At 40.7% G+C, this 27,884-nt stretch overlaps 3 protein-coding genes across 3 annotated transcripts in view; 1 reads left to right on the top strand and 2 right to left on the bottom strand.

The window, feature by feature from the left end:
- cfdp1 (craniofacial development protein 1) overlaps positions 1–2,447 on the bottom strand; it is a 131,566-nt gene extending 129,119 nt beyond the window's left edge. The window contains exon 1 of the mRNA XM_052028416.1: positions 2,039–2,447. Within this exon, the coding sequence (XP_051884376.1) occupies positions 2,039–2,099 (61 nt within the window). The 5' untranslated portion in view covers positions 2,100–2,447. The remainder of the gene's footprint in view (positions 1–2,038) is intronic.
- Positions 2,448–2,765: 318 nt separating this feature from the next.
- Positions 2,766–21,113, top strand: tmem170a (transmembrane protein 170A). Its single transcript, XM_052028272.1, has 3 exons — positions 2,766–2,992; positions 15,365–15,532; positions 17,845–21,113. The coding sequence occupies exons 1-3, from the start codon at positions 2,881–2,883 to the stop codon at positions 17,973–17,975; spliced, it is 411 nt and encodes a 136-aa protein (XP_051884232.1). The 5' UTR covers positions 2,766–2,880; the 3' UTR covers positions 17,976–21,113.
- Positions 21,114–24,510: 3,397 nt separating this feature from the next.
- The window catches only part of LOC127577482 (dynein axonemal heavy chain 5-like), a 146,682-nt gene continuing 143,308 nt past the window's right edge, over positions 24,511–27,884 (bottom strand). The window contains 2 exon segments of the mRNA XM_052028706.1: positions 24,511–25,409; positions 26,951–27,189. Coding sequence (XP_051884666.1) covers positions 25,265–25,409; positions 26,951–27,189 — 384 coding nt within the window. The 3' untranslated portion in view covers positions 24,511–25,264.

The following is a 27,884-nucleotide window of genomic DNA, read 5'->3' on the forward strand; positions in this document are numbered from 1 at the left end:
CAGTCCCTCGAGTCCTGGCAACATCCTTGTAAATCTATTTTGCACTCTTTTCAGTTTAATCACATTCCTCCAATAATTGGGTGACCAAAACTGAACACAATACTCCAAGTATGGCCTCACCAACATCTTGTACAATCGCAACATAACCTCCCAACTGCTCTCTTCATGGCCTGACTGGTGAAGGCCAGCATGCCAAAAGCCTTCTTCACCACCCTGTCTACCTGTGACTCAATCTTAAGGGAACTATGCACCTATACTCCAAGGTCCCTCTGTTCTACAACAGTACCTAGGGGCCTTCATTCAATGTAAAAGTCCTACCTTGATTTGTCCTTCCAAAACTTAACATTTCGCACTTATCTGAAATAAATTCCATTTGCCATTCATCAGCCCACCTACTCAGCCAATCAAGATCCCACAGCAATTTTTGATATTCCCCTTCACTGTCTACGACACTACCCAATTTAGTGTCATCTGCAAACTAACTACTCCTCATATAATCTCATCCAGATTGTTAATTAAATGACAAATGAGCCCAGCACCAACCCCTGGGGCACACCACTAGTCACTGTGGTGACTAACCCTAACCCTGTCAACTGTTTGCACTTCAATTAACTGTATTTATAATAACATTCTCAGAGGTCTGTGCCCCAGATCAGAAATCCCCTCCACTATTACAACACCTTGCAACTGCCCCTACCAACTCCCCATATCTCATCTCTCCCTATTGCAAGCACGCTCCCTGTGCTGACCCTCCCCTTCCTTTTTTCATACCTCACCTCTCTTTCTCTCTTCCTACCTCACAGCCTTTCACTCATCATCACTCCTAACACAGTTGAGCAAATATATTAGTTATGGTAAGTGTTTCTTCCTTCATTTTCCCTTTTGCTGTTACCCTCTGTCCAGTTTTTCTTTTGTATACACCAAGACTTAAAAATGGCCTTTGGATAAAACTTTGGAGATTGTACCTCATTAGCATTTCATCATACTTCAGAAATAGATTTTTACTACACCCAGATTTTTGGCTGATTTAAATGCTATTGATCGAAGATGATCAATTATGCAACTACGTTTTTCCCCCTGCATTTTAAGCTGCCTCAAATAAGTTACTTATGGCAGCTTAAAATGCAGGAAAAAAAAACATAGTTGCTGAAAGTCTGAATTAAAAACACTTGTGGTATAGCTAGTAGAGCCGCTGCTTCACAATGCCTGAGACTTGCATGCTATCTGTGTGGAACTTGCACATTGTTCCTTTGGTTGCCCCCCACATCCCAAAGACGTGCTGGTTGGTAGGTTAATTGGCCACTGTAAATTGCCCTCCAGTGTATAGGTGAGTAATAGAATCTGGGAAGAGTTGACAGGAATGTAGGGAGAATTTTAAAAAAAGGGTTAAAGAAAGATCAATGTAAGTGGGGGGGGGGGGGTGATAGTCAGTGTGGACTCAGTGGGCCGAAGGGCTTGTTCCTATACTGTATCTTTCGATGACTCTTTGGTCCCCTTCCTTTTGATCGCAGAGACATGAATATTGATTATTTAAAACACTGAACGATGGTTTACAATAACGTTCACCCCCTCTTCCTCAGTCATTGAAAACAACTGTATCATCCTGGGTGCTGAATAAACTTGGGGCTGGAATCCGTATCCAAGAACGATGTTAATTGTTGCAAAACTTCATCCCACATACATTATAAACTTGTCCTAGGCACTCAATCACGAACAGGTGCCTTATATTGCAATTTCTACTCCTTCAGTGCAACCTCGCCAACAGGCTCAGGTAACCACTTGTCGGGGACGTCTACGAGGAACGACTTGGATTCGCTGCAGGGGCGATCTCAGAGCCTCGTTCAGACCACGTTTCCAAGAGGAGAACAGGCGACCTTTCATGAAGCCAGCCCGACTGTATGGGATGAGGTGGCTCCGTTTGGCGCGGCTGCGAGTGTCCCCGGGTCCGGTGGGCTGGGGGTGCCCGGGAGGAGGCCCCCGCCCTCCGCGTGTCTCCCCCCCGCACCCCGCCCGGCCGCCGACCCAAGCCCACGTTTACCCGAGGGCTCATAATCCGCGTCCTCCTCCGACGAGTAATTCTCCGAATCGGAATCCGACATCTCGGCGCTGGACGCCCGGCGCCCGCCCGCCCGCCTGCACCCGAGTCCGGGGATCGGTCCCACCGCCGCCGCCTCACGCCGAGCCCGAGTCCGAGTCCGGGGGTCGGTCCCACCGCCCTACGGCGGCCGCCAGCGGACAACCCGTCTCCCAGTCCCCACTCCACCAGACACATTCAACACAACCTTCACTCCACTTCAAAATTTCGAACGCACGGCGCCGTTGACGGGACAGACACGGAGCGTCTCACAACGGCAACGAAATCACATAAATAAGATATTTGCCACATCGAACTTGTTAATAAAACTTGCACCGAATCAGCCGATCCCGAATTCAAGCACATGCGTTTACTTCAAAACAAAAACATCGCTCCAACAATTCGTTGAACCTGCTCTATTGTGACGTTACATTTTCCTGTAATATGATTGGTCCTACTGCATGTCAGTTAAAATGACACACAGAAGGACATTGAATTCCCGCCTCCACTAAGCGGAGATTTGCTGTTTCTGTCAGACGGGTTCACGTTTTCCTCTTTCCTATTGGTTACTCTCGATGCCTATCTTATGCCAGGCGTTGATTCGTTGCTGCCGTTGGCCGAGGTCTGGCCCGGGGGGAGGGCGGACAGAGCGGCGCCGTTTCTAAGTGGTGGAATGGCCCGTCAATCAGGTGGCGTCACGTCTCGCCGGGCTGTCGGGGGTAGTTGCTTGCGGTGGGGGTGATGGCGGTCGTGTGGAGCTCACGGCTCCTTTGAAGCGGAGGATGGGTCGGTTGGGTGGCTGAGCCATGCACAGTGCTGGCTTCTCGGTGCATCAGATCCTGAGCCTGGGCCTCATCCCCCGGGTCGGGAATGCGACCTGCCCTGGAAATGTCACCACAGCCCTGTGCCAGTTCTCCGGTGAGTGACGGGGGTCGGCGGAGCGGATGGGAGGGGGCTGGGCAGGGCCGGTGTGGCGTCGCGCCCCGTCCCGTCCAGTCCCGTCCAGTCCCGTCCAGCTAGCGGAGACCGGCCACCTTCTCCGTGGGAAAGGTCGAACGGTGTGAATGGACGGGGCCGGTCGCTGGCGTTGCCTGTCCCAGGACGGTTGGTTTGCTGCAGGCCGGAGTTTTTTGATTGCATGTCAGTTCAGCGCGATCCGAGTCGGTGCTGGAGCGCCTGTTGCATGTAATGCCTCCACTGTTCTCACAGAGGTGTCGTTGTGGAAATAGCTCACCCACCCGCCCCACCACCCCCCACAGGTCCATACTTGTAGCTTGTTTATCTAAACGGTCCAACGAAAAAATGTTGCATCAGGGTCAGACTACCTCTGTCTTTTGCTCTTTGTTCCCCATCTCCGTTTATTTCTGAGGCATTTCGCTGGCCACGAGTATAAAATACCTGTGATCATTTTAGATACCTTACGAAGTAAGCTCTCGTTTCAATCAACTGTTATGCATTTTTAAAAAAAAACATTGAATATTTGTGTAGGATTATACGAACAAGGACCCAAGAAAACTGAAGGGTACTTATCTTGCCCTGTTAGTTCTTCGAAATTGCGGTCTGCCATGCAATCACATTCTAAATGTTCCTATAGTTTGTCTTCTGCCCGACCTTGTAGGTTTCTCCAAAGGCTAAAAGATTTAAATAAATGTTATCAATTTTAGATCTGCCCTTCATAATTTATATTTGTTTCCACTGATTTTCAGATCACTTAAATTGTATAATCCCTGAACTTTTTACTGCTATTAGACTGACAATATTAAAGTGGTTTGACCAAAGTTTGACCAAACTTTTACCTAACAAAACTTTTAATCTAACAAATTTGCATTTTGAGCAAAGATTTGCAGTGCAGTCTTGTGTTCATGTATGCTGCAGATGTGTATTTGATTTTTTCCATTGGTGATGAAAATGGCTGCTTCACCTTAGATTAAGGACAGCAATCAATCTCCATGGCACTAAAACAAAAACAGAAAACGCTGGAAACACTCGTTAGATCAGGAAAGAGGAATGGAGTCAATGTCTCAGATCAGAGACCCTTCTCTTTCTACAGATGCTCCCTGACCTCTGTTTTCAGTAGTTTCTGCTTTAATTTCAGATCTCTGGCATCTTTTTTTTCCACTTTCATCCATTGTACGAAATCTAAGCTGGGTCATGTTATCCTGGGTTAGGTGACGAGCTATTTGTTGGTGACTGTTCCTGTCCCAGTATTTCTTGTATTGGGCCTTGTTTGTGAAACATTAGTACCTCTGACATTGGGTTGGCCCTGTTAGGACTGCTTTAATTCCTGTCAGATGCAGTAGGTTGTTGATAATTTCATGGATTTGGCGAATCCACCTCATTGTGCTGCCACTTTGGCAAATAATAGAGTTTGATTACTTACAATTGTTTGCATATCATTTCCATTAGTTTTTCTTGGTATGCAAAGAATAATTGAACTTCGACTGCACACCATAAATGAGCCCTGCAATCACATTAGCATATACTCTTGCAATAAACCAAGGGTGCTGGCTTAGTGTCATGCACACAAATGTCACAATAGTCTGAAAGTCATTTTCTTGAAAAATTAAATTTGTTTAACTCTCCATTGATCTACTATTACTAGCATTTGTTTAATTTCAGATTTCCAACATCTGTCATATTTTGATCTTGGATTGTCATAATGCAGTAATTCAATTTGCAGACATAGGATATGCTGCAGAAACAAGTCGTTTCAACTAAACTGAACCATCTAATTTCCTATTTGCAATCATTATCTGAGTCCCCTTCTGCCTCTAACTGAGAGTTTATTGTTGCTAGTCAGAAGACAGTATGAGTTCTTCTAGATTGCTGAACAAAAAGTAAGTTTTGATTATGTTGAGTTTTAAAGTTCACATTTTACTTAAAAGCAAAACAAAAAAGTTCGAATCTAAATCAGCTATAATTACACTGAAGTTAGTTGTTTGGAGTATATTGATACTTAATTGCTTCAGCACATCAATGTAACTGGTATTCCGTCTAACGTTCACGTGCAAGTCATCTGTATGAAGAATATTTTTGGTGGCTCATGGTGAAGCATTGATTTTGTTCCACAGATGAAAGATCTTTTCATTTGTGATGGCCATTGACATCCTGCATGTCATTTGGATGAGCCTGAACTGGAATATAAATTTATTTCTCCATTGTACGGCTAGTGTATTTTGCATCCCAACTAAAGTTCTATTTTATTAAAATATTTGACACTAACATTGTCTTAAGAATCGTGTGTTTGACTGAAAACAGAACAATCTTGTTACTCCACCAAGATAATTTGCTCTTAGTTATATTGCAATATTTGTTCTACCCTGTTACTTGTGCTCTAGTTTTACATTTTTTTAAAAATATTTTTGTTTGTGTCGTGGTTCATGAAAATGTGATTAACAAGCAGGATTAAAGTCATGATTTTTGTATTTCTGAGTTAGGTATCGTGTTTTACTCTTTCAGGAAGGGCAGTGTTTGCTAGAATAGATAAGGTTTTGCAAGAAGCTATTTTAGTCCAGTGCCCTTCCCCACCCCGCCCGCCAAAGGAAAATGCCCCTCAGAGCGGTGGTTCAATCAAAGAAAACTTTCAAAATTATATTAAAGTGTAGTGAATATTATATGTTTCGTAAATAAAAAAAATAAATCTTCCATAGAAGACCCATAGACTCCAGAAATGATCCAGTTTTCACTGTGTCCTCATGCAAACTACAGTTTGAAGCAGCCATCAACTGGAGGAATATTGCTTGGTTATATTGGACATGTGCATTACTGTACTTCCTCAGCTGTTCAAGCCAAATTAACTTTCTTTTAATGTAAGAAATAGGCCCAGTAGTAAGCTGTTCAGGCCTTTAAGCCTGCTCACCATTCATCAAGATAATGTCTGATTCTCTACCTCAGCGTCAGGATCATGGTTCTTCTACTTCAAAGCCTTTTTCCTGCACTCTCCCTATATCCCATGGTTCATTGATGTCCAGAAATGTCTTGATCTTTATTTTGATTGAACTCAACAACTGAACCTCCAAAGTAGAAGATTCCAAGGGGAAAGGTGGGGAAATTATCCTCCCTGTATCCAGCATATCAAGCCCTGCAGGAATTGTGTAAATTCCAGTGAGATTCTCTCATTCTTCTAAACTCTTGAAAATAGGGGGTGAATATACTCAATTTCTCTGCATAGGGCAACCCTGCCATTACTGGAGCCAGTCTCTGCTCTTCCTCTCTGCAAGTACACCTGTTCTTAGTTAAGGAGACCAAAATTATACACGATACTTTAGCTGTGGTCTCGCAAAGTCCCTGTATAAATACAGTAAGACTTCCTATTTAAATCCACTATTCACAAAAGGTTAATATACCATTTGCCTTTCTAATCACAGGTCGCACCTGCATGTTGGCTCTCAGTGACTTGTGTACAGGCACCACTTTGAATATCCACAACACCCAATGTCTCACCATTTTAGAAAATGCTCTATTTTTCTGTCTTGTGCACCAAAGTGGATGACCTCCCATTTTTCTACAGTTCTACTCCCTCTGCAATGTTTTCACCCACTACTCAGCTTGTCCATATTCCCCTGAAGTCTCCCTACATCCTCCTCCCCACGATCCCACCTAGTTTAGTATCAGAAGCAAACTTTGAAATATGACAATCAAAGAAACCTGCAGAATCTGGGAATCTAAAAACAGAAAATGCTGGAAACATTCAGTAGGTCAGGCAGCATCCAAGGGAAGAGAAACTGAGTTAATGTTTCAGGTCCAAGACCCTTTGTCAGAACCAGGAAAGAGAGATTAAAAAAAAACATTTTTGTCTCTTTCCCGGTTCTGACAAAGGGTTTTGGACCTGAAACATCAACTGTTCGTCTTTTCACAGTTGCTGCCAGACCTGCTTAGTGTCCAGCATTTCATGTGTTTTTTTTTCCCTGAAGGAACCAAATGTCATAATTCTAAGGCAACTCCTGCTGCTCTTCCTCAAGCAGTACTACATGAACATTTCCATCTACCTGTAAGAACACTGGGCCTCATTCTAATGTCTAAAAGTCTGCAGGTGTGCGTCATAGATCATGAACAGCTAGAGTCTAAGCACTGTTCCCTGTGATGCCACATTAGTCACAGCCTTGCAATCTGAAAAGGATCTGCTTATTCCCACTCCTTGCTTTCTGTCAATTCTTTTAATCCGTATCAGTGTGTTACCCACAATTCCGTGTGTTGCATGTTGACCGACCTTGTGTCTGGGACCTCATCAAAAGCCTTCCAAAAGTCCAAGTACACTGTACCCACTGGTTCCCCCTTATCTGCTCTACTCATCACATCCTCAAAGAAAGCTATTTCAAGGAGTGAGATGATTTAATTGGTGTTTATGATGGAGAGAATTGGATCATTTGCCTGACTTAAGCTTCAGCTAGGTTTATTTCCTTTAAGAGAAGTCAAATAGTCTAATGAAAATGAACAATTAAACTAATTATTTTGTATTGTTATTTCTGATACTTCATATTGCATTTACATGAAGCTACCTCAGAGTATGGCATACAGTCACAGATGTACATAGAGCTCTAACTCAAACAATTGGTTGAACATAAGTTTTGCAGGCACACCCATTACTACCAATTCCTTTCTTTAAAAGCCATTTTCTGAATGCTAGTTAATAACTTCATATATTTTGCATGTACACAAAGTTAGTATCCCCAATAGATTTTAGCTTGTGTAGATCTTTATCTTTCTTTGTTTTCTGGTCATAATTATACTCGGGAAATTCCACAGTCCCTAAATCTTTTACTCCGTGTATGAATGTTGGAAGAAATTAATGTGCAGATCAGTGCTTTTAAGCTTTTTGTTGGATTGCATGTTGATAATTTAGAGGTTGATAATAGAATCTCAACTTGAATAGTTGAATTAGTTATTGTTATCTGGTTATGGGTAGTTATTGATGCTCAATTGACAACACAGTCACCTCTAGGTGAGGTGTGGATTCAAGACCCATATATTCCATTTTTTCTCACAACCATATAAGGAGACCATTTTGGCCTGACACATTTATGTTTGCTCATAGAGCAATCCCATTCCACCACTAATATTTTCCTGTAATATCTTTTCCTCCCAGATTCTATCACGTACCTACGCTAAGGGTAATTTACAGTGGCCAGTAAATCTATTAACCTGCACATTTTTGAGCTGGGGGAGGAAACCTGGGGGAACCCACATAATCACAGGAGAGCATGTAAACTCCACACACAAGTCAGAATTGAATCTGGGTTACTGGAGCTGTGAGGTAGCAGCTCTTCCAGCTATGCCGCACACTCCAGAAAGTTGAACACGCACACTTAGGTTGATGCACACCTGCAGACTTTTAGACATTAGAATGAGGCCTAGTATTCTTACAGGCAGATGTAAATATTCATGTAGAACTTCTTGAGGAAGAGCAGCAGAATTGGCTGAGAGCAGGGAATGTCCTGAGGTTGTGAAAAGTGCTGTGTAAATTGTGACTGTTAAATGATTAAAATATCAGTTTTAATTATCATAAGATTAAAAATAATCATGGGTTTGATCACATTGTTAACAATTGTAGAATATTGATATTTCTGACATTTTTATTAGCACAAGAAGCTTTGTCAACATTCTGGGGCTGCCCACGTGGATTTGAGCCAGCTCTGGTCCAGACTTCCAGTTTGAGAAAGTGCTCCATTATTTTTTTTGCAAATATTATTTGCAAAGTAATATTTGCTCCATTATTTTTTTGCCTCAAAGTCTACATTCAGTTGTTTAAAGCTGGCAGGGTGAGAGCTCATTGCATGGCTGTTGTGAGCAACTCCCAGTGCAATCCCACTGCTGCCTCTGATCTAAAGCACCACGTGCTTTCCTCATTTCCTTTTACCATTGCCAGCAAAGGACTGGCTAGCTTTTATTCCTTGACAACTGAGTTACTGATTGGTTTTGAGTGAGTGTTAGTGGGTTGTCAGCACAGAGAAGACTTAACAAAATGCAAAGTTGCTCAAGAGTTGGAGTTCGTGCGAGCCAGGTTCCGTAATCAGCCGCCGATGGCAGGATCTACACAAGCTGGGGCAGGCCAGGTGCTGCTGTGGAAAGTGTCTTCTGGAACTCGGGCACAGTTAAGTGCCTGATCAGTTGGAGGAGATTGGTTTGGTTAGAAGAGTATTGGCAATGGGAAATTCTTTACTGGGAAATTGCTGCTTGGTCTAAACTAAAATCTCCATATGTTACAAAATGGAGGGTTGTAGTAGTATTCTTGGATGGAGTAATTGATTTAACTTAAATTCTGTTGCACAATTTGCAATAGTAAGGCTGGTGATGAAGTGCTGAGTAAATAGTGGTGTATTTAATACATGCACCATTATTAATGTATACATTTTCTGTGGCAAAGAGGGGAATGAGACACATTATTACAAATTGTTAGGCAATTTGAGCTGCTCACCATTAGGTCTTGCAAATGTGGCCACTCAAGCTCCACTTAAGTTTCAAGAGATCAATTGCATTTACACTGTTAAAGCAACTTAAATTTAGTGCTGTTTTTTCACAATACACGAGCACACTTAAGTACAACATATTGTTCCTACAATGCTATTCAATCCCTCAATATCTTTCTGTATTTTAATTTGATTCTTTCATCCTTTTTATCCTTGTTGAGTGTTCAGATCAGTCACTTTGCCTGTCCCACATCCTGCATTGCATAAGCAGAAATGGCATCCAGTTACAGTATGTGTCGGAGTGAATGAACCCATTGTCCTGGTGCTTGTGGCAAATTCCATTTCCTGACCCGTTTCCATCCCTTTCTCTGGCAACTTTAAGCTGAGCCAGATTAATTCTGTTGAAAGGTCGTTGACCTAAAACATTAATTCTGCAGGCACTGGAAATCTGAAATAGTATTTTACTTTTGGATTGGAACACTGTGGCATTTGATCCTGAGAAGATCTTTCAATTATATCACCAGTATGACCAAGACGTTCTGCTTTCAGTTCTGTGACATCGCCTGGACTTGGACTTGTCTCAGTCCTCTGTAGCTGAAACTCTCAGCAGTGCTTTCTCTCACTGTTCCATTGCTGTCCTGTCAGTATTCCAGCTTTCACCTTTCATAAATTCATATTTGGTAAAACTCTGCAGCTTGTGTTTTAATTTGTACCACATCCCATTTAGCCACATTAGTGTTTGCTGACCTACACTGGCTTCTGGAATAAAGACAGAAAATGCTGGAAATATTCAGTGGCTAAGGCAGTATCTGTGGAAAGAAGAACAAGAGTTAACATCTTGGGTCAAGGACTTGTCATCAGAATTGAGAAATCAAACATGTTTTCACTTGCAGAGAAGATGGGTGAAGTGAACAAAGGGTACAGACTGACGAATAGTCATGGCTGAGAGATGGTGAAGGCTTTATAATCCCAGGTGATCTGCCTACAGAAGATGTAAATAGAAGGAGACAAATGAAAATAAAGAGAAGAAGAGGGGATGCAGGGAAAATAAAATATATTGGAACTGTAAAATGCATACTGGAGAAGCAAAACACTGCAGTTGCTGGAAATCTGAAACAAAATTCAGAATGCTGGATGTACTTGGCAGGTCAGGCAGTGTCTATGGAATTAATGTTTCAGGTTGATGATCTTTCATCAGAACTGAATCAAATGGGAAAGCCTCGTATCAAACAAAACCAGAAAATGTAGGACATGGAGGATAGGGAGATCAGTGTGGAGCATGCTAATGGCTAGGAGATAGTGTTGGGCCCTTTAAAGAACATTAAGGTGGATAAGTCCCCAGGGTCTGATGGGATATACCCCGGGTCATTGAGAGAGGCAAAAGATGAGATTGCTGGGTCCTTCGTGTCCCCTCTAGCCACAGGCGAGATCCCGGAGAACTGGCTAGTAGCTAATGTTGTTCCATTATTCAAGAAGGGAAATGGGGATAATCCTGGAAACTATAGATTGGTGAGTCTCATGTCAGTGGTAGGGAATCCTCTTACTGGAGAGGATTCTTAGGGATAGGATTTAGGAGCGTTTGGAAAACCATGGCCTATTTAGGGAGAGTCAGCATGGCTTTTGTGTGGGGCAAGTCGTGTCTTACTAACTTGATTGAGTGGCGAAGGTAATTGATGAAGGTAGAGCTATGGGTGTTGTCTATGTGGATTTTAGTAAGGCATTTGACTAGGTCCCTCATGGGAGGCTCATCCAGAAGATTAAGATGGATGGGATCCATGGTGACTTGGCCATTTGGATTCACAATTGGCTTGCCCATAGAAGATAGAGGGTAGTGATCGATGGGACTTAATCTGCCTGGAGGTCTGTGACTTGTGGCGTTCCGCAGGTATCCGTACTGGGGCCTCTGCTGTTTGTGATATATATAAATGACCTGGATGAAAATGTAGATGGGTGGGTTACTAAGTTTGCAAATGATACAAAGATTGGTGGTGTTGTGGATAGTGTAGAAGACTGGCAAAGGATACAGCGGGATATAGATCAGTTGCAGATATGGGTGGAGAAATGGCAGATGGAGTTTAACCCAGCCAAATGTGAAGTGTTGCACTTTGGGAGATCAAATGTCGAGGGACGGTACATTGTTAATGGTAAGACCTTTAACAGTGTTAATGTACAGAGGGATCTTGAGCTCAAAGTCCACAGCTCCCTGAAAGTAGCTACGCAGGTTGATAGGGTGATAAAGAGGGCGTATGGCATGCTTGCCTTTTTTTTTTGAGGAACAGAGTTCAAGAGTTGGCAAGTTATGTTGCAGCTTTATCAAACTCTTGTTAGGCTGGATCTGGGGTATTGGGAGGCTTTGGAGAGGGTGCAGTAGAGGTTTTCCAGAATACTACCTAGATTAGAGAGCGTGTTCTATAAGGAGAGGTTGGACAAACTTGGGTTGTTCTCTCTAGAGTGGCAGAGGTAGAGGGAAGATCTGATAGAAGTTCATAAGATTGAGAGGTATAAATAGAATAGACAGCTGAATTGTTTTCTGGGGTTGAAATGTCAAGTACCAGAGGGCCTGCATTTAAAGTGTGAGGGGGTAAATTCAAAGGAGGTGTGCAGGGCAAGTTTTTTTTAAAACACGGGTGGCGTGGAGGCAAATGCGATAGGGGTGTTCAAGAGATTCTTAGACAGGCACACAAATGCGCAGAAAATAGAAGGACATGGACATTGTGTAGGCAGTAGGTTTAGTTGGCACAACATCACGGGCTGAAGGGCCTGTTCCTGTGCTGTACTGTTTTGTGTTCTAAAATGCTGAAATACTCAGAACATCTGACAGCATCTGTGGAGAAAATATTAACTCTCTTGGGTCAAAGGAAAGGGAAAGTGAGAAAACAAATTAGTTTTAAGTTGCAGAGGGAGTTGGGGGCAGGGATATGAATAGAATAAAAGGAATATCTCTGAAAGGGGGAGATCAGGTTGCCATGGTGACATGCTGATTTTTCAAAACTGCTTGCTTGAGTGCAGTTGGAAGTGAAACAAGGGCATGTGAAATGCAGGTCTGAGTTGTTACAGAAAAGTGAAACCATAAGGAGAACGTTAGAAATTCCCAGCAGATCAGACAGTACCTAATGGGGGAAAAAAAAACTGAGCGAGTGAACATTGCAGATGGATAACCTTGCACAGAGGTTTTCAACCTGTGGTCTGTGAGCAAGCCAAGAAAAAAAAATGGAAAAGCGACCTGTTACAAAGAGGTAGCTTACTTGCTTGCTCTAGTTTTCCACTATTCAGAAAATCGGCCATATCTATTCTGTTATAGGCGACAATCTTGAGACTTAGACAGTGTTCCCTTCTGGTAAGCTGTCGCTTAATATTCAATTTGTGTAGTCAGTAGTGTCCTCTACTCACTACTATTCTGTTGTGCACTGTAGTGTTAGCGAGACTCAGTGACATTGTTGGTGTGCCTTAATAATATTGCTTACTTACCGTGCATTTACGCCACAGTGACGTCACTGTTAAAGGAAAAGTGCGCAAGTGTGTAAATTTTAGATTAGTTTGATAATTTTGTTTATCAGTAATAGTAATTAAACTATCCAGTGTGTATTGCTGAGTATGGAGATATTTCTGAAGAGAAAAGCTGACTAGAAACTGGAAGATTCTGATGATGAAGGGGATAAGGGTGACCAAAAGAGGAGAAAACGCAAGTACAATCCAGAATACATTTCATATGGCTTCATCCCAGTGGGGACACATGCGGACCAACCTCTGTGTTGTGTGTTTGCAAACACTGTCCAACGATGCAATGAAACCAGTGAAATTGAAGCGCCATTTAACAACAGTGCTGTCCGGCAAAGCTGTCAATGTTCTGTTACCATTTGCAACCACTTACTTGTGCGAAATAGCATTTTCTGCAGTCACTGCCATGAAAACCAAATACAGATCAAGACTGAATATTGAGGATGACATACGCGTATGTTTGTCGCACATACCACCACGTTTGGACAAACTCTGCAGTGCAAAACAGGCACAACTTTCACATTGAACACTGAAAGACACCGCTGATAATTTATCGGTGATTGAAATAGTCACTATTTCAAAAGGGCCTATGTGCAGTAATTTAAGTGTTGTGTGCATGAATAATCGATTGTTTGATGTTGTGGGCTTTGGGGGTCCGCCATCTAACAAGGACGTGTTCTGGGGGGGTGGGGGGGGGCGCAGTATGAAACAGGTTGAAAACCACTGACCTAGCACAACCAGCTCATTCTGATACAAAACCAATTTAAGTGAAACTGCTGAATTCAGTATTGAGTTCCAAAGGCTGCAATGTGCCCAGACAAAAAATACATGAGATGCTGTTCCTTGAGCTTACATTGGGCCTTTTTGGAACAGTGCTGGAGGCCAGATTGATAGATCAGAGCGGGAGTGGAATGGAGAATTAAAAAGGCAGTTGCCTGGAAGTTGAGGGTCCCCCCATGAACTGAACGAAAGTGCTCCATAAGGCAGTCACCAAATGTGCATTTTGATTTTCCTCTCCAGAGGAGACCACATTATGAGTACTGTACGCAACACTAAATTGGACAAAGAACAAGTGAATTGCTTCTTTCCTTGTATGGTGGTAAGGGTAGAAGTAAAATGGGAGGGGTTGCTTCTCCTGCAGTTGCATAGGAGACTAGAGAGAAGTGTTTTGATGAAGGTTGAAGAGTTTTGCAGAGGAATAGTTCCTTCAGAATGCTGAAAGTTGGGGGGGGGGGGGTGATGTGTCTTGTGCTGGTGTCACGCAAAAGTTATAGAGGAAATTACTCTGGTGTGTCTATGCCATTTTAAATATAACCCTTCTGTCTGTGACCTTTTCCATCTGCCTAACTTCAAACATATTTACCCTCCTCCATTTCTGCCCCAAATGTAATGACTCCATTTGGATTTCTTAGTCCAAATTTCTGAAGTTTCTTCTTTCAGCATGACCATCTCTCTCTACTGTCCTTCTTAAACCCTACTAGCTTGACAAAGCATTTGGTCATCTGCATGAATATCTGTAAGTGGGTTGATGTCAGTATTTCTTTACATTAGAACATTTGGAACATTATGCTACATTAAAGGTGTTATGTAAGTGCAAGTTGTTGTTTCTTTTTTTTATCCTTAAAACTTCATTGGTTCAAGAAATGATTCTTGGATGCCCCATTCACTGCACCAAGCCAATACCAGCTCACACTTCCAGCAATTTGCTGTGGAAATTCTTTTCATGCTGAAGCATGAGGAATGTGTAACTATACCTGGGCCTACAGTGAAAAGTCTGGTTCCAGCAAATTCAATGCCACTAAAGTCAATTTTTGTAAGTGCTCTTGGAAGTATTTCCATAGCAGTACAATATTTTTCTGAATCTCTGGTACTGAGTGAAATAGCTGATGGTGTTGTCATGGAATGGTGGATGTTGTGCTGTATGAACTAATGCTAATTCTCCCTGCAATTATGTAGTCTTCATTTGCATCCTTCACTGAAATGTAAGTGGAGTTTAGCCTACCCAAAAAAAGTATAAAGCTGTATGTTCTTGAAGCAAAGTTGAAGGAAGCTGTACCTTGTCAAATTGACAACTGGAGCTGATTTTTAACGCTACGTGTGTGCTCACTGTCTAAATCACTCTTGAGGATTAGTGCATGATGCAAGGATGGCATTACTTTTGCCTGACAGAACAAATCACTGTCTTCAGACGAGTCAGTGTAAGGCCATAATTTAACAGCACTGTTTATTGGGGCTTTGAGATTTTTCTGTTTTATTCTGTGCATTATCTTCCCAGGGAAAGGAGCATGAAATATCATTTCATTTGTGGATCCACTTTACCACCAGATTAGCTGCAGCACTGAGATGTTTTGACGTTGATCTAACCCTTTGCTTTTGTGCATTACAGAGATGTGGTATGCAGTGTTCCTCTGGGCGTTACTGTCTACGGTTTTTATCTACGTTCCTGCCGGATTACTGGCATTTGTAATGTTGCGGCACCACAAATATGGGCGTTTCATGTCACTGGGTATCCTGGCAGGGATCCTGGGACCAATCACTGCAGCAGTGTTGACCAGTAGGTGTTTGTTTAAAGCTTTTATTTCCAGAATTAACTAATATTCTACTAAGAGTTTCTTTTTCCTCTCTTTATCATAGTATCTGAATTCAAAATATTATAATGTTTCCACGTTATAAACTTCTTCGTATGGTAAATCATTGTTTGTACTAACCCAACAAAAACTGGTGAAGGAACTCAGTGGGTCGGGCAGCATCTGTGGAGGGAAATGAACAGTCAAAATTTTGGGTCGAGAACCTTCATCTAGACTGAAAGCTAGAGGGGAGATGGACTGTATAAAGAGGTGAGAGGAAGGGGTGGGTAAGAGCTGGCAGGCGATAGGTGGATCCAGGTGAGGGGTGATGGGACCTATCATCACCTCCAAATCTCTGATGCTATTTCCATCTGCCTATCACCCTTCCTCACCTGGATCCATCTGTCACCTGCCATCTCTTGCTCCACCCCTTCACATCACCTCTTTATACTCCCCTCTCAGTCCAAATGAAGGGTTTCAACCCAAAACATTGTTCCATTTCCTTCCACAGGTCCTGCCCGACCCACTGAGTTCCTTCACCAGTTTTTGTTGGGTTAGGCATCTAATTGCCTTTCTTGCAGCATCCCTCTTTCATGGAGCTCCAGTGGAATTTCCTGCTGCTTATGTTGGCAGATGGCTCCCTCTATCAGTGATCCTGACAGCACCTCCCTGCATAATGCACAGATTATTAGAACCATCCAGCAGCTTATTGATCCTTGCTTTTCAACCCTTACACTTGTACAGCTTCAGGAGCTTGCCTCAGATTGTAGTAATGAGCTACAATGGTTTCCCAAGCATTTAATTATATTTTAAACAACTGGTTGTCATCTCTACAGCCGAGGGAGGAGGAAGGCAGTCCTGCAGATGCCTGTACCACACTGCAACCCAGCTCAAAATTAACACAAAGTTCTGACAATATTGTATCATTGGTTATACAAGACTGACCCTCCAAACACCAAGAGGGACCTGACGACTGACAGTTAGTTGAGGTTAGAATTCACCTATTTATAGGAAGAGGTGAGAAAGCCTGGTCACTGGAAAGTGACCTGAACAGGACCTCTCCTGCACAGCTGCAGAGACTGAACGTGCTGGTGTCTAGAGGCAAAGTTATTCAGGAGCGCAGCCAGTCACCACAGTCGGAAAGCCCCTATACACGTGGCCTTGTCAATCAGCTGGGACCTCGGGCAATTTGTATCCAGGACTCCAGTGTTAGAAATGGTGTACAGCTGCCTGGTTTACTGGTCATCAGAAAATCTGCCTCAATACCTGTTTGATTTACCCTACACCCAAAAAGCTTTTGTTTCAATGACGTGCTTATTTGCACACACTCTATGTTCTTGTATTAATACGTGTCCATTGTCCATGTTCTTATTTCTGCTTTGCACCTATGGACCTTCCTGCTACTGCAGAGCAGGAGTCTTCAGTTGCCACACAGTGTGACAAAACAATCTGGTACAATGTGAACTAAATATTACTGAAATTGCATTTATTTTTGAGAGGAGGGGTCTATTACAACCTTTGTTATTGGTTTCTTCTTAAAGAACAAGATGCAATATTTGAACACTCCATCACCTGTTGTTGTACCGTACACATTTAAGGTGCATTTGTAACATGGTATCACTGTGCAACCTGATCCTTTTCCAAAACTATCTGTACTAAGTTGTACGGAATCCTAATTTACAATAGCAGTTGACTCGTCAGATAGGTATTGCCTGTCAGAAGGTATTGAGGCAGGCCTTCTGATGACCAGTAAACCAGGCAGCCGTACACCATTCGCAGGATACCGTTTCTATCAATGGCATCCCGAATACAATCACCTGAGTTGAGGGCAGGTCCCAGCTGATTGAGGAGGCTATGTGTATGGGAGCTTTCCAACTGTGACTGGCTGCGCTCCTGAATGCCTTTGTAGCGGCTATGTAGACGCCAATATGTACAGGCTCTACAGCCGTGATTTCATTAGAGGTATCTGATGACTCTACCAGAACCATTGGTAACAATTTTCTGTTGTCATCTGAATTAATTTAGCCTTGTATTGTCCAGCTACAATTGTTATCTGTTTGCACTCCAATGAAGTACCTGGCACTGCTTAAGATGTTAATAAAGACAATTAACATATTAATTGAGTAAGCTGAGCTGTATTTAGATATAAATACAAACTTATGCATATGACAACCTGTATTTATATTTGATTCCTCAGCTTTGTTGTCAATGCAGTTTGATCCTCCTTTGTTGTATTATCAATGCCACTTGATTGTTTTGCACCTTGCTCGATGACAAACCAGTGAACATTGTTTTGCAGGTGCAGCTATTGCTGGTGTCTACAGAGCTGCTACAAAGCAAATGGTGCCTCATGAAGCTCTGGTTCTTGGAGTGGGACAGGTGTTTTTCATTGTGGCAATTGCCTTTCTACGAATTTTAGCAACTTTATAGCAGCAGGTGATCTGCTCATCTAAGTGGGCAGGATTACAGAATCAACAATTACCCACCTTTTTCCAGCTTGTAGCTGCAAGAAAATTGCACTGTACCTGTGGAATCCAAATGGCTCCACGCCAATCATTGCTGCTCAACAAAAATGAATTGGCAACATCATAAGTGTAGATTTCTGTGGATGGCCAAGCTTGAAGAACAAAGAACGTGCATACCAGTCTTTTGAGAGTCTCAAGTGCTGAGATTTGTTCCTTTTTCAAAAGTCAAAGCCAAAAGAGGTAATTTACATGAAAAGGCACACAAAGACTTTTTTTCTCACAATTGAAACATAAGATGAAGACAGAGGTATTTTGTAAAAATTATTATGAAATGTTTATTGTAGAAAGTAAGACCATCTCAAATTCTTTCTAAGATGTACAGAAATTGTATTTTGATTCTGCTCACTACATCTCAATATTTCAGCAGTAGGAATAATTATGAAAAGGCAATGAAAACACTTGTAACTGAAGATTACCAAAGGGTAGGTCACATTAGAATATAACCCCAAAGAATTGAAATGTTACAGCTTCAGTTTAAACAAGGTGAACAGTCTGAACAACATGTACACCCTTATTTTCAGAATCCACTTATTTTATAATTTTATTTGTGAGCAATTCCACAACTTTTTGAAAATAAAAGTTGAGTAATTGTTTGACAGAAAGTATGCAATTCTTTGTCCCCAGCAAAAAAAAATTGTGATCTTAACCATTCCTCATTATGCACTCCTCAGTTAAATACTGATTATAAATATCTCATCCATTTATCCTATTTTTACACTGTACAGAAAAAGTAGTTAATATCCCTAGCTAAATAGCATTATTTATTTAAACACATATGATGAAACAAGGGTGTGTATAATTTTAGTGGCAATTTTCTTAACAGCCAAAACTAGGGCTTAGAGCAGCCCTAAATGCCAATGTCATGCTCTTAGCTTCTGAAAATATGACAAATAAGTTTAGTTTTCTTAATGTAGAATTAGTGCTGCAAGTATTTTTGCTGAGCCAGTGACTGAGAATATCATCCACATTTCAGGCTAATTACCAGGTACCAGCTCTTGATTGCACAAGTAGAAAGTAGAACATGACTTTGGAAATGATCTGCAATATTAACTAAGTGTGTGAAGTTTGTTTCTCATTTTGACTTTCAGCCTGGAAAGATGGAATGTCTTTTCAGTGACATCTTTTGGCATTGACTTGTGTTGATTGCAGCAGTAACTGTGCACGTGTATGTACAATTCAGGTGTGCCAACCATTTTAATATTTTCTAGTATTTAAAATCAGCCATTTTAATATTAGTACATTTTTGTAGAAATACTCCGTTTTCATGTTAAGCCTGTTCATGAAAGCATTTGTTTAGTTTTATCCATTAGTCATGTGTGCAAGCAATTGTTAATAAGCCCATTTTGGACTAACTGTGAGAAAAGCAGTTTTCAAGCCTGTGTTGACAAAATGTGCTGGACACCTGTGGAAGCTGTCTGCATGATGTGCTGAAGTTTCCAGTTGAACAGATTTGCATATTTCCATGATTTGCCAACCATTTAAGATTCTAATAGGTTTGAATATAGTTTTTATTTTTTACATATGGTGATGCAGTTGCTGTGAAATAATATGTTTTGCTGTTATAAAAACAAACTATGGACATTAATTTATACAGACTTTACTCTTTACAAAGGAGCCAAACATTAATGTTCTGGACCAGTAAGTGGGAGGATCAGGGATCACGTCAACATTATCATCGTACCTGTTCCCATTTCAATTATCCTGTGTGATAAAACATTTTTCAGTGAAAGCTATCATAGTTAACAAACCCAGACAATGTCTTGATTTGTGTAAGAGAGTGGCATTGGAGAGGGTGAAGGAAGAGAGGAGAGGGAACTAACTGTACCAAACAATGTCTGGCTTCGACCAAGACTTTGCAGTGGGGGGGGGGGGGGGGGTGCATGGTGGAATTGTTCTTCCTGCTGTGGTTATTAACTTGCTCTGTACAAGTTTGTTGTTTCTCCTATTTACCTTTTTGTTTCCTGTTCTCTATACAGTTTATTTTGTGCTCTCTGCATGTTCTCCTCCAACTCTCCTTTTTTTTCCATTTGTCCACCTGCTGCTGTAGTCATGATTATGTCCTGACCTTGTTCGTTAGGAACTGAGTACTAATGGTGGGAAGTTGTTTTATTTGTTGTCACACTAAATAGTTATCTGCTAAATGATTATCAAGGAAATCTTTGTGGGGGGGGGGGGGAGCTGGTTGTGGGAGGGGGATTAAATAGAAATGTCATTTTATAAGGAAAATCACTTCTCCACAAAATATGCAGATAGAAGGGTGTGAGTTGGTGTTTTACATTGAAAAATTAAATGGAATACACTCTCCAAAATACCAGTGAGATTCCAAGTAATAAAAATAGGATTTGATTTGGTCAACATCAAGTATTGGCCTTGCCAATAATGAACAGAGAAGTACTAAGGACATTCAATTATCAGAAAGACTTGCCATTTCACTTATCTGATATTTTCCTTGTTTTATTCAATGTCTGTTTTTGCTGCTTCTATCCTTTTAACCAGAGAAGTATTTCCAAATTCCCTCATGCTGTGTTGCAAATTTGCTTATGTCTCGTCAGTGGTTGTGATACTGTCAGTGCACCAGATAGAATGTAGAAGTCTGCAATGCTGTTCCTGCAGCTATTTATCTATTCAGTGAAAATATAGTCTTAGTATGTTTGTACCTTATTTTGGTGTTGGTCATGTTTAAACCATAGTAGTGAATATTTACTAATCATTGTCACTTGCATTCATTATACAAATTATACCTTTTTGTAATATTACAATGTATGCAGTGGAAGCCTCGAACCAGTGACATCTCTTTCTAAATGAGTTGTCATGGTACAGTCAAATAGGTTGTTATCTTACTTGATTGTTCCTTAAACATGTCTAACAATGTGAATTTAAGTGTTTATTATGGGTTTTTAATGCTGTGTAATGATCAAATATTTGTTTTGAAATTTATATTGTCAACATGGGGAAATCAAAATTTTTATTTTTCTACTTACATTGCTAATTTTGGTGATATTTGCTGGAAAATATTTATACAAAATAAATTTTACTAAATTGACATGTGGTTTTTAATTGCGTGAATCTTGATAGAGATGCACAATGCTTTAAAATGAAGATCCATATTTTCTCACTTTTGTTATATTTGCTTGCTTTTTTTTCCAATTGTTTTACCTTTTTAGAATGGCCTTCCATTTCCAGTAACCTTCCCAAAGTCACTGGAGACCAATATACTGAAAAGGTTTTGGCTATTATTTCTGTTTTGCAAGTTTATGTTCACAGCTATATGGAATTGGAAAAACCTAACATTTATTACTCGTTGCATAATCATCAGCCATTCCCTAGACTGGGTAGCACACTGAACAAGAGATCTTCTGTAATACATTATTGTGACCAAATTGAGAGTTGTCCAGTGGCAGAGCTGGCATTCTCTGACACTTGCATCCTATCTATCTGAGACATCAATGGGGATATGCATCGGGGGCAAAGGAGAAGGTAAGTCTAATTATTTTTGTTTTAAAATAATTAAAAATAAAGGTTTGCAATTTATTATTTATTTCTTATTTCAATACTAGTATTTGCAAAATATCGCAATGTCAATGTCTTTTTAAAATCTGTTGACATGCCTCTTGGTTCTGATAAGAATAAAGGTCTGTCTCCAGCTTTACCTTCTGTTGAATATATTGCAGAACTGCGCTTTGCAGCCTGAGGCCTAGTTGCCCTCTAGCCCTGTCCAACTGACTCGGCTACAGAGAGTCACTGAGATCAGCATTTGGTATCCAGCCCAGGTTAGTGCAGACATGAAAGGATAGCAGCTGGTGCAATGGTTCCACCGTGATTAGGCCTGCAGGTCTCCTTTGTAAATTTTTTTAAATTTTATTTACAGCGTGGTAACAGGCCCTTCTGGCCCAACGAGTCCACGTCGCCCGTTTTAAACCCAAATTAACCCACCTGTATGTCTTTGCAATGTGGAAGGAAACCAGAGCACCTGGAGGAAACCCACGCAGACACGGGAGAACGTACAAACAGACAGCGATGGGAATCAAACCCCAATTGCTGGCGCTGTAATAGTGTCACGCTAACTGCTACGCTACCGTGTATTGCAGCATTTATTAGGGTAGGCAAGAAAGTGTTGTTTATGCCAGCAGGTTATGCCAGCACACATTTCCTCAGCTCTCGTATTGCCAAACTTCTGTACACACCATCCTACTTCTGTTAGTGATGACATTGGGTCAATCTTCATGTGTTGCTTAACATACTGGGGTCCTAGTCTAGTGATGTTATGCATGCATACATGGTAAACAATTTTTGTGATCAGTTGAACTTCAGACAGGGTTCTTCTTACAGTCTAACAATTTAAAAGGAAATTCAAATTGATGAAACCATTCATCAAACGTGTCACACGTGATTGTTCCATTGTTTTACAGTTCAGCTATAGCAGCAGGTAGGATGCAGACTAGTTAACGTAATTTGAACATCTGGAAAATAAAATATCACCGAGTGTAGAATAATTAGATGCAATGTTTTCTTGTTATCCCATTAAAGAAATCAAATGGGATTTCCAGACTAGTCCTTCCTTGTAAGATGGTGACTTGTCAACACTTTGGAGAAGTTTCTACGAGTATCAATGCACTCTTCTATAATCCACGCAAAGTAAAGAAATGGTAGAATTTGAAGAAACATTAATTTGTTCAAAACAGTAGAATTAATGTGCCAATAAGGCAAGAACATAAGAAATACTAGGATGTCATTCATCTGCTGATCCACCATTCAAAAAGATCATGGTGGATCTTCTACCAGAAATATTTTCTGTTCTATCTCCATAATCGCTTTTCTTTAAATCCAGAAATCCATTGATCTCTGCTTTGATTGCAGTCAATGACCTTTGACTCCACAGCCCTCTGTGGTAGAGAATTCCAAAGATTTGCCATGTTCAAGTAAAATTTCTCATTTCAGTCCTAAATTCCTGCACCTTTTTAGTGAGACTATGACCCCTAGTTGCAGCTGGAGGAAACATTCTCTCTGCATCCACTCTGTTAGGCTCTCAAAGAACTTTGTATGTTTCAAATAAGCTAACCATTGATTCTTCCAAACTTTAGAAAATAAGAGGCTAGCTTGCTTAATTTCTCCCCATATGACAGACCTGCTATTTCTAAGAACCAGTCTGGTGAATCTTCAATGCACACTTCCTGTTGCAGTATATTCCTTTTAATGATGTAGAGACCAAAACTGTAGAGAGTACTCCAGGTATAGTTTCATCAAACCCCCAAAATATTGCAATAAGACCTTAACACTTCTATAATAAAACAAAATCTTCTTGCAATAAAGGCCAATGCACAATTTGCCTTCCTCATTCCCTGCTCTATTTGCATGTTAGTTTAAAGTAACGTGTATAAAGACAGCTAGGTCCCTTAGGAACATCAGCATTTCCCAAAATTCCTACTGAAGTGGATAACTCGCATTTATCCACTTAGCACTATTGTTACCACTAATTTAGATTGTCTGTGTCCCTTGAAGCCTCTTAACCACCACTCAATTCTGCACCTCCATTCTATCAGCAAACTTAGAAATAGTGCATTTGGTCACCTCAGCCAAATCATTGATAAAGATAGTGAATAGTTGGAGCCCAAGTGGTAACCCATTAGTCACAGCCTATCAACCTGCAAAGGACCCATTTACTCCTTCATTTTCTGTTAATCAAAGCCTCCAACCACACAAATGTTGCCCCCAATTTGACATGCTCTGAATTTGTTCACCTAACCTGTGGGACTTGGCCATATGCTTCTGAAAATCCAAATTCATCACTCTCACTGGGTCCTCTCATCTGCACAACTAGTTACATTCTCAAAGAATGCTAAAAACTTAGTCAAATATAATTTGCCTTTTATATTGTCTCAGTTCAATTATATTTTCTCACTGTCTTGATATAATTTCCTTTTATTGCAGATTCCAATAACTTCCCTACTACCAATGTCAGGCTAACAGGTCAGTAGTTACCTTTTTTAAAAATTAAAATGGTGAAAACTGATGCGCACACTGGTTTATTTTAAAAAAAAGCTATTTAAGTATTTTTGATGTAATTATTCTCACACCAGCAGATTTTTCTCCTATCCATTTGAGTGAGCCCACTGTACTTGCACCACATGAATGGGGCACTGGCAGCCAACAACTCCCATAGCCAGTGTTCTGCTGTTCTGCAGCCACTACAGACTTTTGGACATATTCCTGGATCTGTCCTGGACGGAAGACTTGCCCCACTTTTGTTCAAGTCCTGTGAAGGAATGACCTTGTACGACTACAAAGTTTTGGAAGGAAGGGCAAATCATATCTTTATTTGATACACTGCAATTTCCACTTAAGTATGGTAACTATTTGCAAGCTTTCAGCTTTTTCATTACTTACAATGTAAAATAAGGAACATTTTTAATAGCATGAACATGTGTATCTTAGTGCTGACATACTGTATAATTCCTCTCCATAACTTCCATTTAAAATAATTGCTAACCAGTAATTATGTACATTGAAACTGATAATTCCCAATCAGACACCTACAGGTTCTCCACATTCTACTTCCCAACTTGCAGAAAGCAAAATAATGAAGAGATCAAGTGAAAGTAGAGTCCTTCACTTGTACCCAATCAGATAAAGCTCAAATAATGCTGACTCTGCAGCAGTCAGCAACACTGTAGTTTTGTGAGCTTATTTGTTGCATCTGTAGCACTTGAATGTATGAGCAAATCAGCATTTTTGCAAGTGTGTATCATATTTCTGTTAAGCATGGAAGCATAGACTATATTCAAATCTGCCATGCCACACAGCTCTCAGGATAAACAAACAAAATAATTATAAAACTGCTATGTAACACAAATAGATTCAACAACATCATTATTATTTTACAAGTAAAGTTCACAGAGTAACTATCTGTTTGAGACTTTCTGATCATGTGACAGCAGATCTGTGGCTTTTGCTGCACAATCATAAGTTGTTAGTTTGAACTTTACTCGGCCAGATAACTACTAATGACTGCTAAAGGAAGGCCAAGAACTTTCTTTTGTGTCACAGCACATGGTGAGATTTCTTTCACTGAAATTGAGTAATAGTCAACTGGAACATAATTAGTATACCATTGTTAATTTCTGATCAACGTTGTTTCCTCTTCATTTTCATGCTCGTTCTGGATCTTTACCATGATTCGATCATCAAGTAAATATCCTATTTCACATCACAGAGCAATGCAACACCCCTCAGTACCCAGTGATCAGGAGGCCGGCTTGTTCTCAAGTCAACAGCAGCAATGTAATTCAGATCTGTTCTTAATGGCTTTTTATACACAGGACAGGAATACACCCGTATATCTCTAGAATCTGCAAAAAGAACAAGATTACTAATTATTAATATTAAGAATTAAGGGCCAAATCAAGCATCTAGAAGCTTCTGTGAAATCATTTCCTGGAAAAATTATTTTTATTGTTCATTTTCAGGGTCTGGGCAACACTGGCAAGTCCAGCATTTAGTAAGATCCCAATGATGTGGCGAGGCACCACCTTGAACCATTACAGTCCTTCTGGTGAAGGTTCTCCCATGTTGCTGTTGGGTCAGAGTTCCAGGGTTTAGATCCAGTGACGATGAAGAACCAGCGATACATTTCAAGTGAACTTTGTAGGTAACTTGGAGGGAAACCTGCAAGTGGTGGTGTTCCCAAGCACTTGCTACCCTTGTCCTGCTTGATGGTACAGGTCATGGATTCAGGAGGTGTTGTTGGAGTAGCCCAGGGGAGTAATTGCAGGAGATGGAAATGAATGTTGATGGTAGTTGATGGGGCACCAATCAAATGTGCTGCTGTGTCCTGAATGGTGTTAAGCTTGAATTATTATCACAGGACTCTCAATTAAATGCTCTGTATTTCTCATGTTCCTGATTTGTGCTTTGTAGATGGAAAGGCCTTGTGGTCTCAAGAGATGAGTCATTCACTACAGGATACCCAGCCTCTGCCTTACTCTAACAGCCATAATATTTATGTGCTTGGTCCAGTTGAGTTTCTGGGCATTGGTAGCCCCCAGGAAATTAGCAATAGTAATACCATTGGATGTCAAGGAAAGGTGGTGAGGTTCTTGCTGCAGATAACCATTGCCTGGAACTTCTGTGGCACAACAGTTATTAACAGCTTTATTCTTGACTGATCTCCAGCCCTTGCAGCTTTTTACCTGGTTTTTGACTGCACTTGTATGTTGCCCCTAGACTTAGCGCCAACTGTATTTGTGACTGATCCTAAGTATTCATTAGAATCAGATTTCTTTTTTCAGCACAGACAAGGGTGATTTGGCTCAATGCACCTGAGGCCAATGTCTAAGTCAGCTATCCACTTAATTCCATTCCTCTGTCATCTTCACGTTTTGCTTAGTTACATCTTTACTTGTCTTGGAAAGATATCATAGATTCTGTTTCCTCCACTGCTTCTGTTATAGTAATTAATGTCTTTTTACCAAAATATCTAGACATTAGCAATCATTTTAACCACTTGGAGGTAAGAACCAAGGCAGGCAAAACTGTACAAATACAAAGCTTTCTAAAAGTCCAGAAGGTAATCATTTGGAATGTGAAAAGGGCCTTGGAATAGATTTTGAAAATATCAAAACAGGCAGCTTCTGTGGAAAGGTGAACTGTGTTTCTGTCTTGGGTCATAGACACCTTATTAGAAGTGTCACAGATGCTGCCTGACCTGTTGAGTGTTTCCAGCATTTCCAGCACCTGAAAACATTTGAGAACAAATTGAATATAAAACTGGGTATATATCCCTGACATCACTGTTAAGATTGAGAATTAGATTTTAAAGTTGTTAATTCCATGTACTTCAGACAAGTTATCTGGGCAGTTTATTTTGATCTTGATTTAACTGACTTACCATGGTGGTTTATAGCAGAGATATGAATTATGGGCAACATTTCAAACAGAACTTTTGGTTTGGATTCTGTCAATCTGTGGTTGCGCCGATCCCATCCGGCACCTTCTAGATACAGGCCAAAGATGTAGACTCCCTCAGGAGGAGAGTTTATAATATCTTCCTTTGATAATCTAGTGACATCACTGTGAAGCACTACGCTGTCCAGAGCCCAGCCCTTATGAATTCGTGTAACTTCCTGTTGTTAGTTAAAAGAAAGCCCATGTTAACATAGCTTAAGAGAATGATACCCAATCATATTTTTTTTAAATTCAGAATGATGCTTCTGTCACAAAATTCAACAAATCTTGGGTGATTCTTCTAAAATTAAGTTTACACTGTCAAAGCCTAGGACAATACGGAGGCAGTTTCGGGGTCTTTGACTTTTGATGTGACATTGTAAAGTAGTAAAACATGTTTTTTTTATGTTTGCACTGTTGGAGATCAGGAGTGTTGGCCTTCAACATTCAATCTGGGTCTTGCTCAGATGGGATGAAAGAGCAAACATGTTCTCTCTAAATGAAAGAATTAATTCAATGCAGAGTTCTGGAGAATTTTACAAAGGTTCCTTGATTAAGAAGAACTGGCCTGAGTGAATTCAAACACATTTCACCTAGGTACAAAGACAGACAGATAGGCATTGGCACTGATGTGATTGAAATAGAAATTGTCAATATGCTTTCCTTCAGGAAACCATTGGGGGGAATATTCATTTTGTTCTTCCAAGGAAACTTTAAAGCCTGCTTGACTGTGGCCCAATATCAGTCACATTCTTCAGTAAACAAAGACAGCAAAATTTCCATCATAAAGTTCTCAAAGAATGGATTGACATTTTATAGAATCAAACAGTACAGAAACTCATAATCTGACAACACTCGAGCTAAATGAGTTTGC

This window comes from Pristis pectinata, chromosome 13, assembly GCF_009764475.1.
Source record: "Pristis pectinata isolate sPriPec2 chromosome 13, sPriPec2.1.pri, whole genome shotgun sequence".
NCBI classification, from domain to species: Eukaryota; Metazoa; Chordata; class Chondrichthyes; order Rhinopristiformes; family Pristidae; genus Pristis; species Pristis pectinata.